The 18,372-nt window shown below is 47.5% G+C and overlaps 1 protein-coding gene across 17 annotated transcripts in view; it reads right to left on the bottom strand.

The window, feature by feature from the left end:
- PPFIA1 (PTPRF interacting protein alpha 1) overlaps positions 1–17,581 on the bottom strand; it is an 85,544-nt gene extending 67,963 nt beyond the window's left edge. For 10 of the 17 annotated variants that reach the window (XM_072790306.1, XM_072790313.1, XM_072790314.1 and 7 more), the window contains exons 1-2: positions 17,428–17,580; positions 15,906–16,169 (exon numbers count right to left, since the gene is read on the bottom strand). In XM_072790306.1, coding sequence (XP_072646407.1) covers positions 15,906–16,169 — 264 coding nt within the window. In that variant the 5' untranslated portion in view covers positions 17,428–17,580. Of the gene's footprint in view, positions 1–15,905; positions 16,170–17,427 lie in introns of all 17 variants that reach the window. The other 7 variants (XR_012013748.1, XM_072790302.1, XM_072790310.1 and 4 more) reach the window with 2 other exon arrangements.
- Between the last annotated feature and the right edge of the window lie 791 nt (positions 17,582–18,372).

The following is an 18,372-nucleotide window of genomic DNA, read 5'->3' as shown; positions in this document are numbered from 1 at the left end:
CTGAAGGCACAGATGAAGTTTCCTCTTCCAAAAGGGAGGCTGACTTCACAAAGTGGACATATTTCCAAGGTAACAGCTACAGAAGAGAGTGGAAGGGATAATATGTATTTCCTAGTCCTGGGTGCGATACTCTTGTCAAATGAAAACAATTCTCCAAATGTCTCTGCACAGCAAGTGCTTCCTCTCCCTCAATTCTTTCCACAGAGGCCCCCTAACATGAAAACCGTGTAGGCACAGTAAGCCCACAAAGAGTAGACACAAGCACCAGGCAATCTGAGCTCCCTCTAAACGATGAGCAGGTTCTTTTAATAAAAATGTGTGTGTATATATACATTTATTCATTGTTTCAGAGAAAGTGAGCACAAGCGGGGTGAGGGAAGCAGACTCCTCACTGAGCCGGGAGCCCAACGTGAGGCTTGATCCCACGACCGAGATCCTGACCTGAAACTGAAAACTGGCAAGAAGAGAACCTCCAGGAGAACAGAGGATGAGGCACCATGGGGAGTGAAGTCGCCCCGCAGCCCTGGGAGCGGCCAGCTGAGGCCTCTGGGCCAGCTCCATGGCTGCAGCAGCCTGGGGGCAGCTTCCTCCACAGGCTGTCTTGCTGACACCTGCAGGCTCGCTGGGACACGCCTCACCTCCTGAGAGCACCTTGCCCTTAAAGCAGCAGTCCCACACGGTGACGACACAGTGACCCTGTAGTGACACACAGGGAGGACAGCGCTGGCCACTCACAATTCAGGCAACACGCACGAGCCTGTCCTCGGGAATGTGCTTTCAGCAATCTCTCAACTCACCGCCAGACCTTGTTGGGATCAGGTATTTCTATAGCTTGCACAAGAAAACCACCATGGAAAGAAATTCCTTCTGATCTGGCCGCCCCATCCTGAGCACTGCCTACTCTGGCCTTCGTGGGCCTCACTGCGTCAGGTCCTACACACCTACACCACAGAGGCAGCACTGCCATCTGCAAATCTTTCTTGTACTTTCTCCTCCAAGTGCTGTGAAGGTCATGGGGAAGGGGAGTAAAAGATAACAAAGGGCAGAGATGGAACAGAAGAGATGATAAAGGAAGAAACTCCAAACTGCCAATTCCAGTCCTTATTTGAGAAATGTCTTCTCTTTCTTCCTGCAGGCAGTTGGGGCAGAAGGGAGATGGCCACGGCACTTGTCCCTGATGCTCCCAGCCAGGGAACACATGAACACTCGCCACACGGGTAACCGCATCCTTCAGCCACATCCTTCAGCTTTACTGGCACAGCCATCAATACCATTAGTCTTGCTGATGCCACCTGTCACCAACTTGGGCACCCCAGCCTCCATGCCCTTTCCAGCCCTTCAGGAGCTGCACATGACCCAGGGCAGCTCGGAGCACCTGGCTCTGACTCACCCAGCCTCTCCTGAAGGCAGGAAGAGTGCAGGGCAGCCCCAGGCCCCCAGTTCCACACTCAGAGCCCACCTGCGAATTGGAGGGAACATGCACAGGGCGGCCATGTAGCTTTACCAGAGCCTCCCATGGCAGGACTGGGCTCTCCCACCTTCCCAGAAACACGGTCAGCTACTCAGTCCTCACAGTGCTCTCCTCTCCTCTCCATCACACTGACCCCGACTCAGCATGCTTGTTCTACTATGCTTTCTATCTTCACAACGTGGAACTTCACTCAAGGCTCTCAGTTGATGTGTCAAGTGCATCAGCACACACTGCATCTATAACAGGAGCCCACACTGTGGGCACGGGGGGAGGCAGACAATTGCATACACCGCACTTGTCCCTAGTGTGTGCACTCTCTCCCCTCCTGGTCACAGCCACCTTTGGGAATCAGGAAGAGAAGTACTTCTCATAATCAAACGTCCTTCTGTGGCTCAGGGGTGACTAGCACAACAGGGGCTCACCTTCACTGCAGTGAGGCCATCACAGGGGAACTCACGTCACCATCCCCATAGCCCACGAGGCTGTTCTGATGGCAAGGGGCAGAGGGAGAGCCTCGCCAGAGCCCGGGCTCTGAGCACAACCTATAGATCACAGCACACGAGAGCAGTTCTGTGTGCATCGCAAATGCAGGTGTACCTGACAAAAATCCCTGCCCTTTCCCTTCCCCCAAAACCTCCACTCAAGACCAAGGCCAAGGAGGAGCAGGCCAGAAGCAGGCTGCACTCCAGGCACCCCAGCCCCATGTGCAGGGGGTGCCAGAAGCTCATGAGGCTGGTGCCCTCCCGCAGTGTAGACACCCTAGCCCAGGACCACCTCAAAGCCAGGGTAGGGGGATCCCTGGGTGGCGCAGCAGTTTAGCGCCTGCCTTTGGCCCAGGGCGCGATCCTGGAGACCCGGGATCGAATCCCACATAGGGCTCCCGGTGCATGGAGCCTGCTTCTCCCTCTGCCTATGTCTCTGCCTCTCTCTCTCTCTCTCTGTGACTATCAAAAATAAATAAAAATTAAAAAAAAAAAAAAGCCAGGGTAAAGCATGCGAGATGCTGAAGCCTCTCTATGCCCTTACAGTGCCCTGCCTCCCAGTATTGTTTACAGTCTGAAGTATACTTTACAGGATTGCGGAGAGGCTCCAGTGAGGTGATCCCTATCCAGAGGCTTCAAGGCCATCAAAGTGGGCTATCATCCCACTGAATCTCCCAGACACCCATTTACCCGGCCCTTGGACAGTGCCTGGCACGTGGCAGATACTCATAAATGTCTGCTAAATAAAAATGAAGCTGGCACCTGGGTGGCTCAGTCGGTGAAGTGCCTGCCTTCGGCTCAGGTTATAATCCCAGAGTCCCAGGATTGAGCCCCAGAGCCCCCATATGGGGCTCCCTGCTGGGCAGGCATTCTGTTTCTGTTCCTCCCCCCTTGCTCCTTCTCTCTCTCCCCCTCATGCTCTCTTAAATAATCATAAAAAAGTAAAAAAAATTAAAATAAAAATAAAAAGCTGTTGCCTCTCCAGTACTGATAAGGACACTGGAGGTTTGGGGATGAGGTAATGAGGGAAAGACTGCACGTGAGTCCTGGGCTCTGCTGAACACACTGCTGAGCCACCCTGAGCTCACAATGTGTGGGGGGAACATGTGGGATCAGCCCGCAGACTCAGGCCACACTGAAAGAGATCGGTGGTGCGAACTTGCATGCCTGCTTTCAACTGTCTGCTTAAGGAGAGAGATGCACTTGCTCCTCTAAAATGCCACCCAACAGCAGGAAGACTGGAATGCCAGCTTGCCCATAGCCTCCCTGCAGTGCGTGTGGGCGGTGAGGTAAGGGGGCGGAGCCATGGACAGCAGGAGAAACTGCAGTTTCTCAACCTTTCCCATCCACAGATGTCACCAATGAAGCCCTTTGCAGCACATCAGACTGCTCAAATTACACTGAGACTCATCAAAACCATCTTCCTTCCTTGCCATTTTTCTATTTCAGGGCACACAGGATACCATGACCTGATCTGTCATCCACGTTTCCCCATAAAGTATTTTGCAGACAGGGAAGAGTGTGCCCTAGCTTCGTAACAGCACCTTAAGATTTCAAGAGAGATCAATGGCTCAGAAATATTGATGATCCTCAAGGAGAACCTTAACTTTCTTCTTGCACACGATTTGCGAAATCAATTTTTATATTACTGTTGGCAAAAGTTTCAAACTACATAAGCAGGAGGGATAATTAGCCCATTTGCAAAGCAGAAAAACTTGGAAATGCAAGATATATTTCAAGCTCCCAAATTTATTTTCAGAGCAAAATGACATTTCCTCCTCAGAATAAGAATGAGACCCTGACAGCCAGAGTAAAAACTCCATGGGTGGACCTTGCCTGCCAAGTGAACCACAATCCCAGTCTGCAGAATTCAGCCAAGAGCTTGCTTCTAGCTACAGGGGGAAAAAACCTACAAAGTGGAAACATTCTGTCCACATCTCTAAATGAGCATTAGCAAGTGCCAACAAAGCTTTAGCTGTGCCTCATTTCTGAGGGTGAAACGGGCACAATTACTAATGGCTCCAAGAGAACAGGCAAAACCCAGGACTAGCTCATGCAAACCAGGTTATGTGGCACCCCACCAGTTAGAAGTGGGTGACTCAGGGACAGGGGGATCAAGACTCCTGAGACCACCTGTTTCTATAGTCCTGTTAAACCATGTAAATGCTTTAGGTATTTGAAAACAACTTAAAAAAAAAATTCAAGCCCTAAAATTAGAAATAAGCAGAAACAAATTAACCTAATGGTATATCAAATTTTGTACGGTTATGTGACCAATCACATTGCTTTAGAATCCGTTATTCTAACTATATAATTTTAAAACATATTTATTCCTTTTTTTTTAATTTTTTTTTCAATTTTTATTTATTTATGATAGTCACAGAGAGAGAGAGAGAGAGGCAGAGACACAGACAGAGGGAGAAGCAGGTTCCATGCACCGGGAGCCCGACGTGGGATTCGATCCCGGGTCTCCAGGATCGCACCCTGGGCCAAAGGCAGGCGCCAAACCGCTGCGCCACCCAGGGATCCCTATTCTTTTTTTTTTAAATGACATTTATTCTTTGACCCAGAAGAACTGCAAAGACATTCTAAAATTTCACTCAAGGATTATACCAATACGGCATTAGAAGGCTGAAACTGCTTCATGTACATCATAGAATAAAGAAAATAATGCTGACATCACTAGAAATCAAAATTGTTAGTATAAGACAAGAGACATAAATATAAAATGATCAAGGGGAAAATTAAGTTTTGAGAACAGAAAATCAGTATGAAATCCAGGTTTCTCTTTTTATAAAGATTTTTGTCTAGCTCTGTCTCCAAAAAGGACCTAAAAGAATGACCCCAGCAACAATGAGCACACCTAGCTCATTTAGATTTCTGAACATCATTTCACCCACTAAAAGGAACCAGGGCTCCTCAGAGGAATGATTTCAGATCCGAGGCAGGAAAAACACAAAGTGAGCCTGGGACAAATTCTTGTGCCAGAAAACAGTGAAATGTTCAAAGACTAATAATAGGGCCTTGGCAAAAGGACACAGGAGCCAATCTTAGGGGACAACACAGCATCTAAGGAATGATGATGATAATTGAGTGTGATCACTGAATAAACACAAATGCAAGTGTGCACAGCGATTACACAGGAGAGAAGGACGACAAGGAGTGCTCTTCATGGAAGAGGGTCAGTCAGTTCAGGAAGGAGGACTGAGGGCTGGGCAATCCCCTCTGCAGCTTCTACACAGGAATGGCTCTGGGCAGGATGTGATGGACGATGCAGCCTCCAGGAAGTCCCCTGGGGGCTCGGCTCCCTGTGGCTCCCCACAGGTCAGAGGGGTCCGTGGTCACCCTGCAGCCCACTCCTATCTCTGGACACAAGAACGGGCCACCAGAAACCATGAGCCTCCCCAAGTAGTGCCAAGCACAGGGGGAATGATGGAAGGCTGGGAGCAAAGTGAGAGGTATAAAGCCCCCATGGAAGGAGGTTACAGTGTTACACTTTCACATGTGAGTCTATAACTCACATGTCACTCTTACAATGTCCTAACTGATCAGAAATGTAAATATTGTAAGTAAGCATGGTTTCTTCCAGGTAAGAACCCTTTCCTTAGCACAAGGAAAGCTGCTCAGTCAGAATACGAGCATTTCTGAGGATCTTCATACACAGAGGGCAAAACTGGTTCCCCAAAAGAGTCGGTTACCAAATGACTTAGTGGTATCCAGCAGAAGACAGGGTAAGAAAGGCCTTCCTCTGGGAGAGAATAGCAGGATTTATAGAGAAGGTGCAGAACACTGATCTGTGCATGACGAGCCACCCCTGATGCAGCCTGGCTGGCACGGGGCCAGGGCGGCCACAGGGCCAGGAGCCACAGGGATGGAGCATCTAAGTTGGCCCCTGGTTGACTCCACCCAATGGAAGACAGGGTCCAGAACCCCAGGAGATGTACACTCCAGCCATGGGACCTGGGGACCGGGAGGGAAGGGAGGGGTAGGAAAGAGGCAAAGCCATCCCCCTAGTTTCAGACTGCCCGACCAGGTAGAAAACAGTTTTGTTCAGGGGAAGAGGTGCACATGTTGGAAGAGATGGTTCTGGTCGACACTGAACTGAAGGAGCCCAAAGTTCATCCAAATGGAGGTAGACCACAGGCACTCAAGCAAGGCATCTAAATAAAGCACAGGGTGGGGAGCTGCAGGAGAACAGAGTACAGCTGAACCTCCCAGAGAAAACCACCTCCCCAAGTCTGGCCACACGGACACATGAAAAAATGGCCATCCTGTAGCTGCACCATCCACGAGTTTAATTTGCTCAAACAGAGCTCTATATTCTCAAGCTCTCCTATATTTCTTGGTGCAACCACAAGAATATTTGGGCTAGGTAACGTTTACTACGTACTGAATATTCAGCATCTGGAACAGTGCCTGGCAGGCACCCAATACATACCTGAAAACCTTTTTTTTTTTTTTTAAAGATTTTATTTATTTTTTCATGAGAGACATGGAGAGAGAGAGACAGAGACACAGGCAGAGGGAGAAGTAGGCTCCATGCAGGGAGCCCAATGTGGGACTCAATCCCAGTACTTTGGGATCAAGTCCTGAGCCAAAGGCAGACATCAACCACTGAGCCACCCAGGCGTCCTCATACCTGAAAACTTTAATGTATACCTTACACACAAGTAAATATCATGCATGCTACGTCTAAACATTGCCTATTTCTGTATATTATATAAAAACATCCACTGTTCTGAGCTTTAAGAGATGGGTGACATTAAAAGGTTTTAATTTTTGCCTAACACACTAACCTTACAGCTCAATCCATGCATTAGAAAGGACTACTCTAACCAATGGGGTCTACCCTGTGTCCACTCTTATCTCCATCCCCCAGTCTGCTATCCATGCAGCATCAGCACATGCTTTTAAAAAATTCAAACTGGGGTGCCTGGGTGGCTTAGTGGGCTAACTGTCTGACCCTTAATGTAAGCTCAGGGCTTGATCTCAGGGTCGTGAGTTCAAGACCCATGTTGGGCTCTACACTGGGTGTGAAACCTACTTAAAAAATTCAACAAAATCATGCCAACCCTCCACCTCCTGAGGCTATAATACCCCTGGGCCCTCAACAAACTTAAAAAATAGAACAGAAACCCATCTCTTGCCATGGCCAGGCTCTGTCCAACCACCAGCTGACAAGCACATCACCTTGGCTCAAAGGCCAAGTTTATTCCTGCCCCTGCAGTCACAGTGCTGGGAGAGTACTCTCAGCCTTAGTACAGACGTGACCCCTCCTCTTGAGGCCCCTCCTAGATCACACTGTGCCAGTAGACAGCTCTTCCTTTCGATGACTTCATGCTTTCAGTCACATCTGACAGCCAGTGCTCATCTTGAGAAGGGGCACGGAACCCAGAGCCCAGAACGGTGCAGTCATGGAGGCGCCCAACAAGAGTGGACGGCCCTGTCTTGCGCAGAGGATCACAGGTGCAGCAACACAGAAAGACAAGACAGGGGTGCTTGCAAAAAAGGGCAAACTGAGTTGTGCCACTGACAAGAGGCGAATGGCCAAATATTCTGAAGGATCTGCTGATCTGTTTCATAAACCAGAAACAATGGAAGTAAGCACAGCCTTCCAAGAGGGGTTTTGCCAACCACTCCTATTTCAGGTGGAAGGTATCCTGGCAGTCACTACCGAAACTCAAGGTTATCACTAGAATCTACCCTTACTGAAGAGTCTTTTAGCTAATTTCACCTCATTTGGATTATGAGGTCAAGTCTCGCTAATGTACTAACTTAAGCTCGGCAAGTCATCGAAGCTTGAGCTTTGTTAGCTCTAATTATATTATATATATTATATAATAATTTGTTAGAGCACTAACAAATTATAATGGAGTGTTGCACCCCACTATGCATTACAGCAGTGCTTGAGAAAAGTCTGAGATTCTTTACCCCAGAGCTTCTCAAGTTCGGCACCTGGTCGTCAGGCAAATCTTTGTCGTGGGGGCTGCAGGAAGGAGTATGTAGGGGCATCCCTCCCCTAGTATGACAGCCAGTGTCAGCATCTTCCAATATTCCCCCAGCTACAGAGCCTGGCCCTGGCTCATCCTCTCCCCTCCCTCATCCCCCCGACCAGGCTCTGCTTCTACCTTCCTGTCTTGCCAACCCGCCCAGCACGCTTCACACTGCTGCCAGCTCACTGATATCGATGTGGTGACAATCAATGCACCCACAAGATTGGTTTATTTGCCACCAAGTTGTGCTTTCCAGACCTCATCCTTCAGGATACTGAGTCCTACATGAAAGCTCTCCCAGGGATTCACAGACTCTGGGAGAGACATGGGCAAAACTTGGGTCCCACTCATGATTCAAGCCAAACATATTCTCTTTTCTTGGAATTCTCTGGGTGAGATGTCTTTTAAGGAACTCATTTGCTGCTTACAAGAAGAGTGTGAAATCACTGCACTCAACTTGGAAGAATAAAATCTGCATTTTCAACTTTATATGAAATTGGAGGGAAGACTAAATGAGCAATAATTTCTAAAAATGCTGATCAAACACTGTGATCAAGTCACATGATAAGTGTCACTCAATCCATTCCATGCACCCCCTCTTCGCTGAGATCAGCCTTCTCTGCCACAGCCAGCCTGTCATTACAAAGCCTGCCCTCGGTGGGCACCAAGCAAGGGAGGAGGACGGTACCCAGTGGGCTGGGCCACCAACCCCACATCTTTCCATGCACGGTGGCTGAGCATGAGCAAACTGGAGACAGATTAGGAAAAGAACAATGGGTACTACACAAGGACTAGTGGGATTTGTTTTCTCCTGGACCAAATAATGACAACTGACATATTTACCATGACTTATACACAGAACATACCAATGTCTCCCCACTTCCAGTTACATACATAAATAGTCTCTAAGTCAACCCACCAAGAACCAGAAAAAGTGAAGACAATTTTAAGTCTGTCTGAAGGCATCAAAGAGACACTGAGGCAGCCGTAACTGCAGGGAGGTTCCAAACAAAAGGGAGCCCACTGAGATGACTCATATTCAGAGTGCCACCTCTCACTCATGGCATTGGACAATTCTCATTTTCCTCAGGGATGGGGGTGCAATATACCAATAAGTCAGAAAGAAAACATAGCAGAAAGTCAAGAAGAAAGTCCTGGCTAACAGAACTCTGGACAGCTCCATGGGTACAGGAAGACAAAATTTAAGTGCAGGCCTGATGAACCAGCCAGGTCTTAAAAGGCCAAGATCCCTCAGAGCAGGGAGACATAGAAAATGAGCCCAGCATTCTGCAAGCACTCCCTGAGAGCTGACCCTTCAATGATCTCCTGGTGCTCAGCAGACAAGAACTGGGCTTCAGGACCTGCCAAGATGGAAGGGCCCTGGGAAGGCAGCTTACAAAGCTTGAACCCCAGTGTTAAGTCAATCACACCTGACTAGGCCAAGGAACTGCCCCACATGGGGTGTGTTGGAGGAGATACTAAAGGAAGACAGTCTCACAAAGAGCCTCTACAGCTCTTCATATACAGTGTCCAACACTCAATTAAAAAAAGAAAAAAGAAAAAAAGAGGAAAGAAAGAAAAAACAGACGTAACAACATATAGACCAAAAGAAAAAAGAACAGAAACAGACCAAGAGGCGACCCACTGGAGTTACCAGATGCACACATCTACTTTTTGAAAACCTACTTGACAGATAGGAAATTTTCAGATAATCAAAACAAATCCTAAAACTGAAAAACATAGTAGCTAAAATTAACCCAATCTGTGGGCTTCACATCAGAATAGACAGACACAGATGAAGAGAGAATCAGTGACCTGGAAGACAGGTTGATAAAAAATATATATACATCTAGATAAAAGTTGGAGGAAAGTCTAGGAAACAGAGGAGCCCAAAAGACACATGGGACATGGTAAAAAGTTCCAATGGGGATCCTCAAAGTAGAGAAAAGACAGAATGAGGAATAATGAACATCTACAAAGATAACAGTCAAAACTTTCCCGAAACTGATTAGCCAAGCTATTGACTCAGAAAGAATGTCTCAGGCAAAAAGAAAATGTTAAAAGTAATGAGAGGAAAAAAGATACTGCCTGCCTTCAATGGGATAACAGTAACACTGCAGGCTGACTTTTCAAAAAAAAGAAAGGAAGCCAAAAGAAGATGGACTGGCATTTATAAAATTATATTCACAATCTGATAAGCTTAAAATGTAAGCTCAAAGACAAGGGAAAGTAAAAGATTCCCAGGTAAACTCTAATGAACAGAAAACTGACATGGCAAACACAACTATCAAATAAAGTAACCTCTAGAGCCAAAACCATTACTAGAGACAAAGAGGAATGTTTCATGATTAAGTTTTATCTACCAAGAAAACAAGAGTTCTAAATTTGAATAGACCTAATAACACAGTCTCAAAATACATGAAAAATGATGAATATAGAAGTGGAGAAAGAGCCAATGCCACAATCATAGAGGAAGACCTCAGATACAGCTCTGAGTAACTGACAGAACAGACAACAAGGACAACAACAAAGCCAGGGTGGAGGGCTGGGCTGCCCAATCTGTATTCACACATGGCTAGTTAAGTACCTGAAATGTGGCTACTCCAAATTGAGATGTGCTCAAAGTATAAAACACACACCAGGTTTTTAAAGACTTAATATGATAAAAAAGAATGAAAAATATTTCATTATGTTCTTCTCATGTTGATTATACACTGAAATGATATTTTGAATATTTGTGTTAGATAAAATATATTCTTGAAATTATTTATACCTCTCTTACTTTAATGTGGCTACTAGAATCTGAATTACATGACTAACAAACTTTACCTAACTGATAAACACAGAACACTGCATTCCTGCCAATACACATTATTTTCAGAGCCCAAGGAACACTTAATGAAAATGAACGTATGTGGGATCCCTGGGTGGCTGAGCAGTTTGGCACCTCCCTTCGGCCCAGGGCGTGATCCTGCAGACCCGGCATCGAGTCCCACATCAGGCTCCCTGCATGGAGCCTGCTTCTCCCTCTCCCCGTGTCTCTGCCTCTCTCTCTCTGTGTGTGTGTCTCATGAATAAATAAATAAAATCTTAAAAAAAAAAAAAAAAAAGAAAATGAACATACGCTGAGCTGTTAGGAAAACTCGATTCATTTCAAAGGATTGAAACAATGCAGGGCATATTTAGGGACTGCAATAGATGAACAGTTTATAGCCTCCCTTTCCTCAAGTTCATCACCTCCAAGGTGATAGTACCAGGACATGGAGACTCAGGAAGTGACCAGGTCATGAGTAGAGAGAACTCCCTCACCCCTGCTGCTGCACTGAGGACAGTGAGAAGCGGGCTGTCTATGAGCCAGGATATGGACTCTCACTAGACACTGAATCTACCCATGCCTTGATCTTGAGGACTTCTAGTCTTCAGAACTATGAGAAATAAACATCTGCTGCCTATTAGCCAGCCAGTTTATGGTATTTTGTGATAGCAACCTCAAAAGACTAAGACAGATACCTTCATGGAATTAAGCTACAAATCAGCAAAAAGGTAACTAGAAAATCCCCCTAAACATTAAGAAGTTTACTTATAAAAAACTTTGTGAATTAAAAAAAAAAAAAGTTACCACAATGAAAACTATGAAATATTTTTACATAAAAGAAAATGAAAAAAAAAAAAAAAAAAAAAAAAAAGAAAATGAAAATTTGGCTTACCAAAACTTGTGGGATCCTAGGATCCAGGATCGAGTCCCACATCAGGCTCCCTGTGAGGAGCCTTGCTTCTCCCTCTGCCTATGTCTCTGCCTCTGCCTCTCTCTCTGTCTCTCATGAATAAATAAATAAATCTTTAAAAAAACACAAAGCTTGTGGGATCAATAAAGATGTGCTCAAGGGAACTTACAGCTTTAAAATACATATACTGGAAAAGAAGAAAGGCTAAAAATCAAATTAAGTATTTAGCTCAAAAACTAGAAAAAAGAACAAACAAAACACAAAATAGATGGAAGAAAAAAAAAGAGCAGAAATTAATGAAATAGGAAACAAATACTAAATAGAAAAAAAAAATCAATAAAGCCCAAAGTTGGTTCTTTGGAAAGACTAATAAAATAATCCCCTAGCAAGACTGATTAAGAAAAAGAGACAAAGCACAAATTATCATATCAAGATTTTTTAAAGGAGGTATCACAATTGATCCTGCAGATGACAAGGATATTATGAACCACTTTACACTTATTACTTGGAAAGTTTGAGTGGTCTGAACAAATTCCTAGGAAAAACAATGCCTTATCTAAATAAACACAAGAAGAAATAAAAAATCAGAAAAATCCTATTTCCATGTAGAAAAAAATGAATCTGAAACTAAAAATCTTCCCACAAGGAAAACCCTACAACCAGCTGGTTTTGCCAATCAATTCTTCCAAAAATTGAAGGAAGGGAACATAAGGCTCACACAAACTCTTCTGGGAATACACAAGGAACACTTCCTACCTTGTTTTATGAGGTCAACACAACTTTAATACCAAAAACCCAACAAGGACAATACAAAAAAGTACAATCACAGACCAACCTCTCTCATGAATACAGATGCAAGAATCCTAACCAAAATATTAACAAATAAAATCCTGTGAAAAGAGAATACACAGATATCAAGTTTGGGATTACTGTAGCATGGCAAAATTTTTTTACAGTTAAATCACCACATTAAGAAAAAAAAAATCACTTGTCCCAAGAGATACAAAAAATACATTTAAGAAAATTTAATAATTTAATTCATGATAAAAAAAAAAACAAAACAAAAACTCTTGGCAAACTAAAAATAGAATTTTTATATTTTGATTAAAAAATATCCACCAATAAAGCCACAGCTGGTATCATATGTGATGGTAAAATGGTAAAATACTGAAAGTTGTCTTTCTGGTATTGGGAGTGAAAAAGGACACCTATTTTCACCACTTCTACTCAACACTGTACTAAAGATCCTAGACAGTACAACAAAGCAGGAAAAATGAAAATGGTTATTGCACTTGGAAAGGAAAAAGAGAAACTTATCTAAAGACACCACTTAGAGAAAGGCAAACACACACAAGAATGTAAAAAACATCTGCCATTTATATATGTATTCAAAATACATAAAAAGAACTCCTTCAAATCAATAAAAACCAAAACAGACACCCAATAAAAAAAACGGACGAGACAATAATTTCATGAAAGAAGTCATCCAAGTGGCAAATAAACACACACAGAGACATTCCACCCCTGCTTACTGGTCATCAGGGAGCAGCAAGCTCACACCACACTAGGCTTCCTACCACTTGACACCCACCAGATAGCTAAAATCCAAGAACCGACAATACCAAGCATCAGACAGCCACTGAGTGTTCACATACTGTGGGTGGTGGGTGAACAAACACACACACTATCACTCAGCAATGCTGCTCCTTTGAGCACACCCAAAAGAAATATATATGTATCTGTACTAAAATAAGCAAGAATAGTCAGGGGCAGCATTTATAAATACTTATGCTCAGTACAAAGAATAAACTACCGTATATTCACACACTGAGTAATAGACAGCAATGAAAATGGACAAAATGACTTGAGGTGAAATAGATGTGACCCACAAACAATGCTGAATGACTATTTCATTTATATGAAGTCAAGAATACACCAAAACGGACAGCCCAGGTGGTTCAGCGGTTTAGCACCGCCTTCAGCCCAGGGTCTGATCCTAGAGACCTGGGATCGAGTCCTACACTCCGTCTCCCTGAACGGAGCCTGCTTCTCCCTCTGCCTGTGTCTCTACCTCTCTCTCTCTCTCTCTCTGTGTGTGTGTTTCTCATGAATAAATAAATAAAATATTAAAAAAAAAAAGAACATACCAAAGCAATCAATGGTAAAAAATCAAGACCATGGGTAGCTTTGGGGCACAATTACTGGGAATGGGTAGGAGGGGGCTTCTGGGAAGTTTGGTAATGTTCTATTTCTTCATCTAGGTGGTAGTTAAAAGTATGTGTTCACTGAGTGAAAAAAGTCACTGAAATATACACTTACGATTGTGAATTTTTCTGATGAGAGTTAAAATTTGTTAATGTAGATCATTACTTGCTTACACAGTGTGCTAGTAGTACAAATGCATTTATTCATATACCTATCTGGCCACACTACCAGCCACCAAACATGAGTCAAATATTGGGGAAAGGAAAGGTCCAAAAACAGTTTACTTAATTGTTCTGAAATGTTTCCGAAATACAAATCTCAGGTGCTCAGGCTGGGAGGCAGGGAAAAGGGGAGGCAGAGAGGAGAGAAGGCAAGAAGGCACTCTGGTGGGGAGGCAGGGAGGTGCTCAGGTGGGGAAGAGGCGAGTCAGGGAGCCCAGGAAGGCAGGGAGGCGGGTGTGGCCAGCATTGTACTCTCCACTCAACGAAGAGCTTCCACAATACTAAGCAGTAGCTAAAAACAAATCACTGAGCGACTGTGCCACCCCGCTGGTGGGACAACCTTCACTGCACTAGACTGTACTGCACAAAACTGCTGTCCCTTCTGTTAGGCTGTTGTGTGTGCTCATTCTTTCAAAAGTCCACCTGATCAAATACATAAGTATTTGACATGCGCTTCAATGCACTGTCTCAAATTACATTAAAACAAATACAATCACAAATCAAAAAAACAAAAACTACTGAAAAATTTACAAGTACACTAAAATCCTGGTGGAGCATCATTTGGCCCATGCTTTCGAGCTCGTGGTAATAAAACCAGACCTACACAAAGTACACAATTCGTGACGCTTGCCCGAGAAAAACCGTGATGGCTCCCCGATCCAACAGAAAAGGAGCACTACAGCACTAACGGCAGATTATTATTGCTAAAAAGGAAATGCAAACGTCTGGCTTATCAATCTTTCAGGAGAACCAGCTACAGCCAAGAAATGCATTCAGGCTGGCAATTACTCATTTACTAATTTAGCACTGCAGACCGACGGTGGGAGCACAAGCATGTGCTTATGCAGGCCTACCTGAAAGGACCACAAAGGCGCCTATTACGGGTAACTCAAGTGGCACCTAGGCGGCTGTGAACACCCAAGTAACCTCTGTGTCTCCGGCATGCTCTGTGCCACTCGCCTTACACTTTCCTCTACCCTCTACCCTCACCTATCATGACGTCCTCACTCAGCTCCACAAGAAGAGGCTTTGAAACTAGTCCAAATGTCATATACTAAGATTAATGGCTTCGGCGTCACTTCAAGCTTACAATTCTCATCGGCCAAGAAGAAAGTTCCGAAGGAATTAATCTCTGTCTCATATCCTCCACAACAAACTTCATTTATAAAACACAGGTGTTCTTAGAAAAGTGGACTGTAAAAATATCTTTATCTTTCCTGTGAAATCAATCCTATCTATCCATTAAATTTCATTAGAAAATGGGAAATGCGATAAAATCCATAAGAAACACAGGTTGAGCAAGAAAGGCCTAAGACGACAGAATGGAAGGCAGCACGCAGCTTGGATGCCTCATGGCCCTTGTCCAAAAACTTCGGAGCACTGTCCCAAATTAAGGCAGAAGAAAGGAACAAGAGTTACGAGGTGTTTAAGTATAGTGCACCACAGCTTGTCTTCCCTCAGAGGTTCAACCCTCGGGAACCCTCTCTGCACATGACTTACAGACACCAGAACCACAAGCAGCCCAGGTGGCTCAGCAGTTCAGTGCCACCTTCGGCCCAGGGTGTGATCCTGGAGACCTGGGATCGAGTCCCACTTCGGGCTCCCTGCATGGAGCCTGCTTCTCTCTCTCTCTCTCTCTTTCTCTCTGTCTCTCATGAATAAAGAAATTAAATCTTTAATAATTAAAAAAAAAAACCAGAACCACCATTTCACAGACTCATGTAAAACATGAACACCATGAAAGGTGACACCATAATTTAGAAGGGGAAAGAAAGATCTGTAAAGTTCCAGGTGAAAGGCATCCATACCTGTGGAAGTGCAGTATTGAGCTGCCTCTGCAAGGAATCTCTTTCATGCCCGACCTCATGTAACTTCCCCTGGGTTAATGCCAGCGTTTCCTGAGTCTCTCTCAGCGTGTCCAGAAGACGGTCCCTCTCCTCCAGCATGGACACCATCAACTGTTCGAAATGTGAATCTGCATCTGGCTGCGAAGGAGAGCTGGACCCACGGCTCCCACTTCCTCCTGGCAGGCCTTCTGCTTCACTGATGGTCGGCATCACCTCGCACATCATCTTGAAATAAAACACCCAGACTCCAGTCATTAAGTGCAAAATAAAGGCTCCCACAAACCTGCAACTTTATTAGCTCTCCGTGCTGCTCATAAAATGAAGGTTGACAGCCTCGTTATTCTCAGATCCGACTGTTACACTCTGAGTATAAGTAAGCGGAAAAAAACATACACAGGCGAATCCTGAGTGTGGGAACAGATTAATACGTGGGATAGTGCAGGGCAGGGTAGAGACCTCACAGACTACCCCTGGAGTACAGAACCAACCCTGGGGCGTTTTGTCTGCAAAGCTGTACTTTCTGGTTGTTGAAAACAAGTGTGCTTCTGCAACTTACTTTTTCCCCTTTATTTCCCGGTTCGGGGAGAGAAAGTCAAAACACATGCCACCCAATCATGTTTCGGGAAAAGCACAGAAGGAGCATACAGCCAGTAAAACTGACAAGTACAAAATGCATCAGGCATCTTGGAGGAATGTGTGCAGTCAGCTCCCGAGGAGGACTGGCGGCTCCCTCGGCTTCGGGCCGGACTGGGTGAGCGCTCAAAGGCACCGGATTCGTTAAGGGCCGGGAAAGGTGTTTGTCAGTGGCTGCAAAAGGTGTGACGGTCAGGCAACCCAACTTACGTAAGTTTACGGCCGGAGGGAAAAAAAGAAAAGAGTATTAGAAAGGAAACTTGCACACCGGGCATGGAGCAGGTCGGTGCGGCCGCGGACGGCTAGGAGGGAGCGGAGGAGGAAGCAAGACGGAAGAAAGGACAGGGAGGAGGACGGAGGAGAAGGGAAAGGGGAGAAGGAGACGCCGCCAGCGAGGCCCACAGCAGGCGGGCGCCGCGGGAGGAGGCTGGAGCCCCGGGGGCGGCGACGCCGCGACCGCCGCGACCTCCTCGCCCCTCGCCCAGCGCCGCGCTGCAGGGCCCCGGGCCCCGGACCCCGGACCCCGGACCGCGGGGCACCGCTGACAGCTGGAGCGCAGCCCGGGCCGCGGCTTCCCCGGCCACAGGTCCTCGGCCCCCGAGCCCGGCGCGGGGCTGACCCGGGGCTGACCCGGGGCTGACCCGGGGCCCCCGGGGCGCCGCGGCCCCAGGAGCCCGGCCTCGGGGCGCCCCGCCGGGGCCCACCGCCTCCGCGCCCGGGGGCTGACAGCGAGCGCCGCCGCGGGGAGGGGGCCGCCGCGGGGAGGGGCCGGCGCCCGGGCGCCCGCGGCCCCGCTCCGCCCCGCTCCGCCCCGCTCCGCCCCAGCCTGCCTCAGTCTCCCGCTCCTTACCTTGCTCGCCGGCGGGAGCGGGCGAGGAGGCTCCGCGGCGCCGTGCGGGCGGCTGCTCGCTCCGGGCGAGCTCGGGGCCCGACGAAAGCGGCCCGCGCCCGCGCCCGCCGGCCCCGGGCCCGCAGCCCCCAGTCACCAAGGCCGGCCCGCGGCCGGACACTGCCTGAGCGCAGGAGGAGCGGGCCCGGCTGCGCGTCGCCGGCGTCAACGTGCCCGACGTCGGGCGCGTCGGCGCAGCGTCAGCGCCGAGCGCCGCCGGCCGGCCCCGCCCCCCGGGGGTTGGGGAGCGCCGCGGAGGCCGGGCGCGCAAGCCCCGCCCACTCGAGGGGCGGGGCGGGCCCCCCGGCGCCCATTGGCCAGGTGCGGGCGGAGCCCCGCCCCCGGCCCCGCCCCCCAGGTAGGGGCCTTCTCCACCGAGCCGGAGCTCACCTACCGCGGCTCCGGCCGCCCAGAGGCCGTTGGCAACGGCTACCGTGCGTCGGGTTCTGAGCCAGCGCCTTCCTCGAGGCGGGTGCGCCCCGGCGCGAGACACCTGCTGGCTGCCTCCTCGGGGTCGGACCCTCCTCGGGACCGACCGTTCCAGGACTCAGAAGGTCGCGGCGTCTACGCGGGGCCCTTACCTGCGATTCCTGCGGATGCCCAGTGGGCACCGTTTGATGCGGAGATTCCTGGGCGCGGCGTGGGGAGTGCAGGCTCGCCCCTGCGCGGTGGCCTGGGCAGGTCAGCGGAGCCCGCGGCGCTCAGCGCCCCACCTGTATGATGTGAAAACGACACGGCCTTACTCCTGGGCTGCTAGAGCAAGTGGGATCCCACGGGGGGCGGCTCCATTCACGTCCTTATTCATACTCACTCATTCATTTCCTTCTTTGGGCTACTTTGTGCTTTCCAGGTACTACATCATGAATGCACATTATTTTTATCATTAGGGAAGCCCCCTCCCTCCCC

The sequence above is a fragment of the Canis lupus genome, chromosome 21 (genome assembly GCF_048164855.1).
Source record: "Canis lupus baileyi chromosome 21, mCanLup2.hap1, whole genome shotgun sequence".
In the NCBI taxonomy this organism is placed as follows: domain Eukaryota; kingdom Metazoa; phylum Chordata; class Mammalia; order Carnivora; family Canidae; genus Canis; species Canis lupus.
This window is presented reverse-complemented; position numbering and strand designations above follow the sequence as displayed.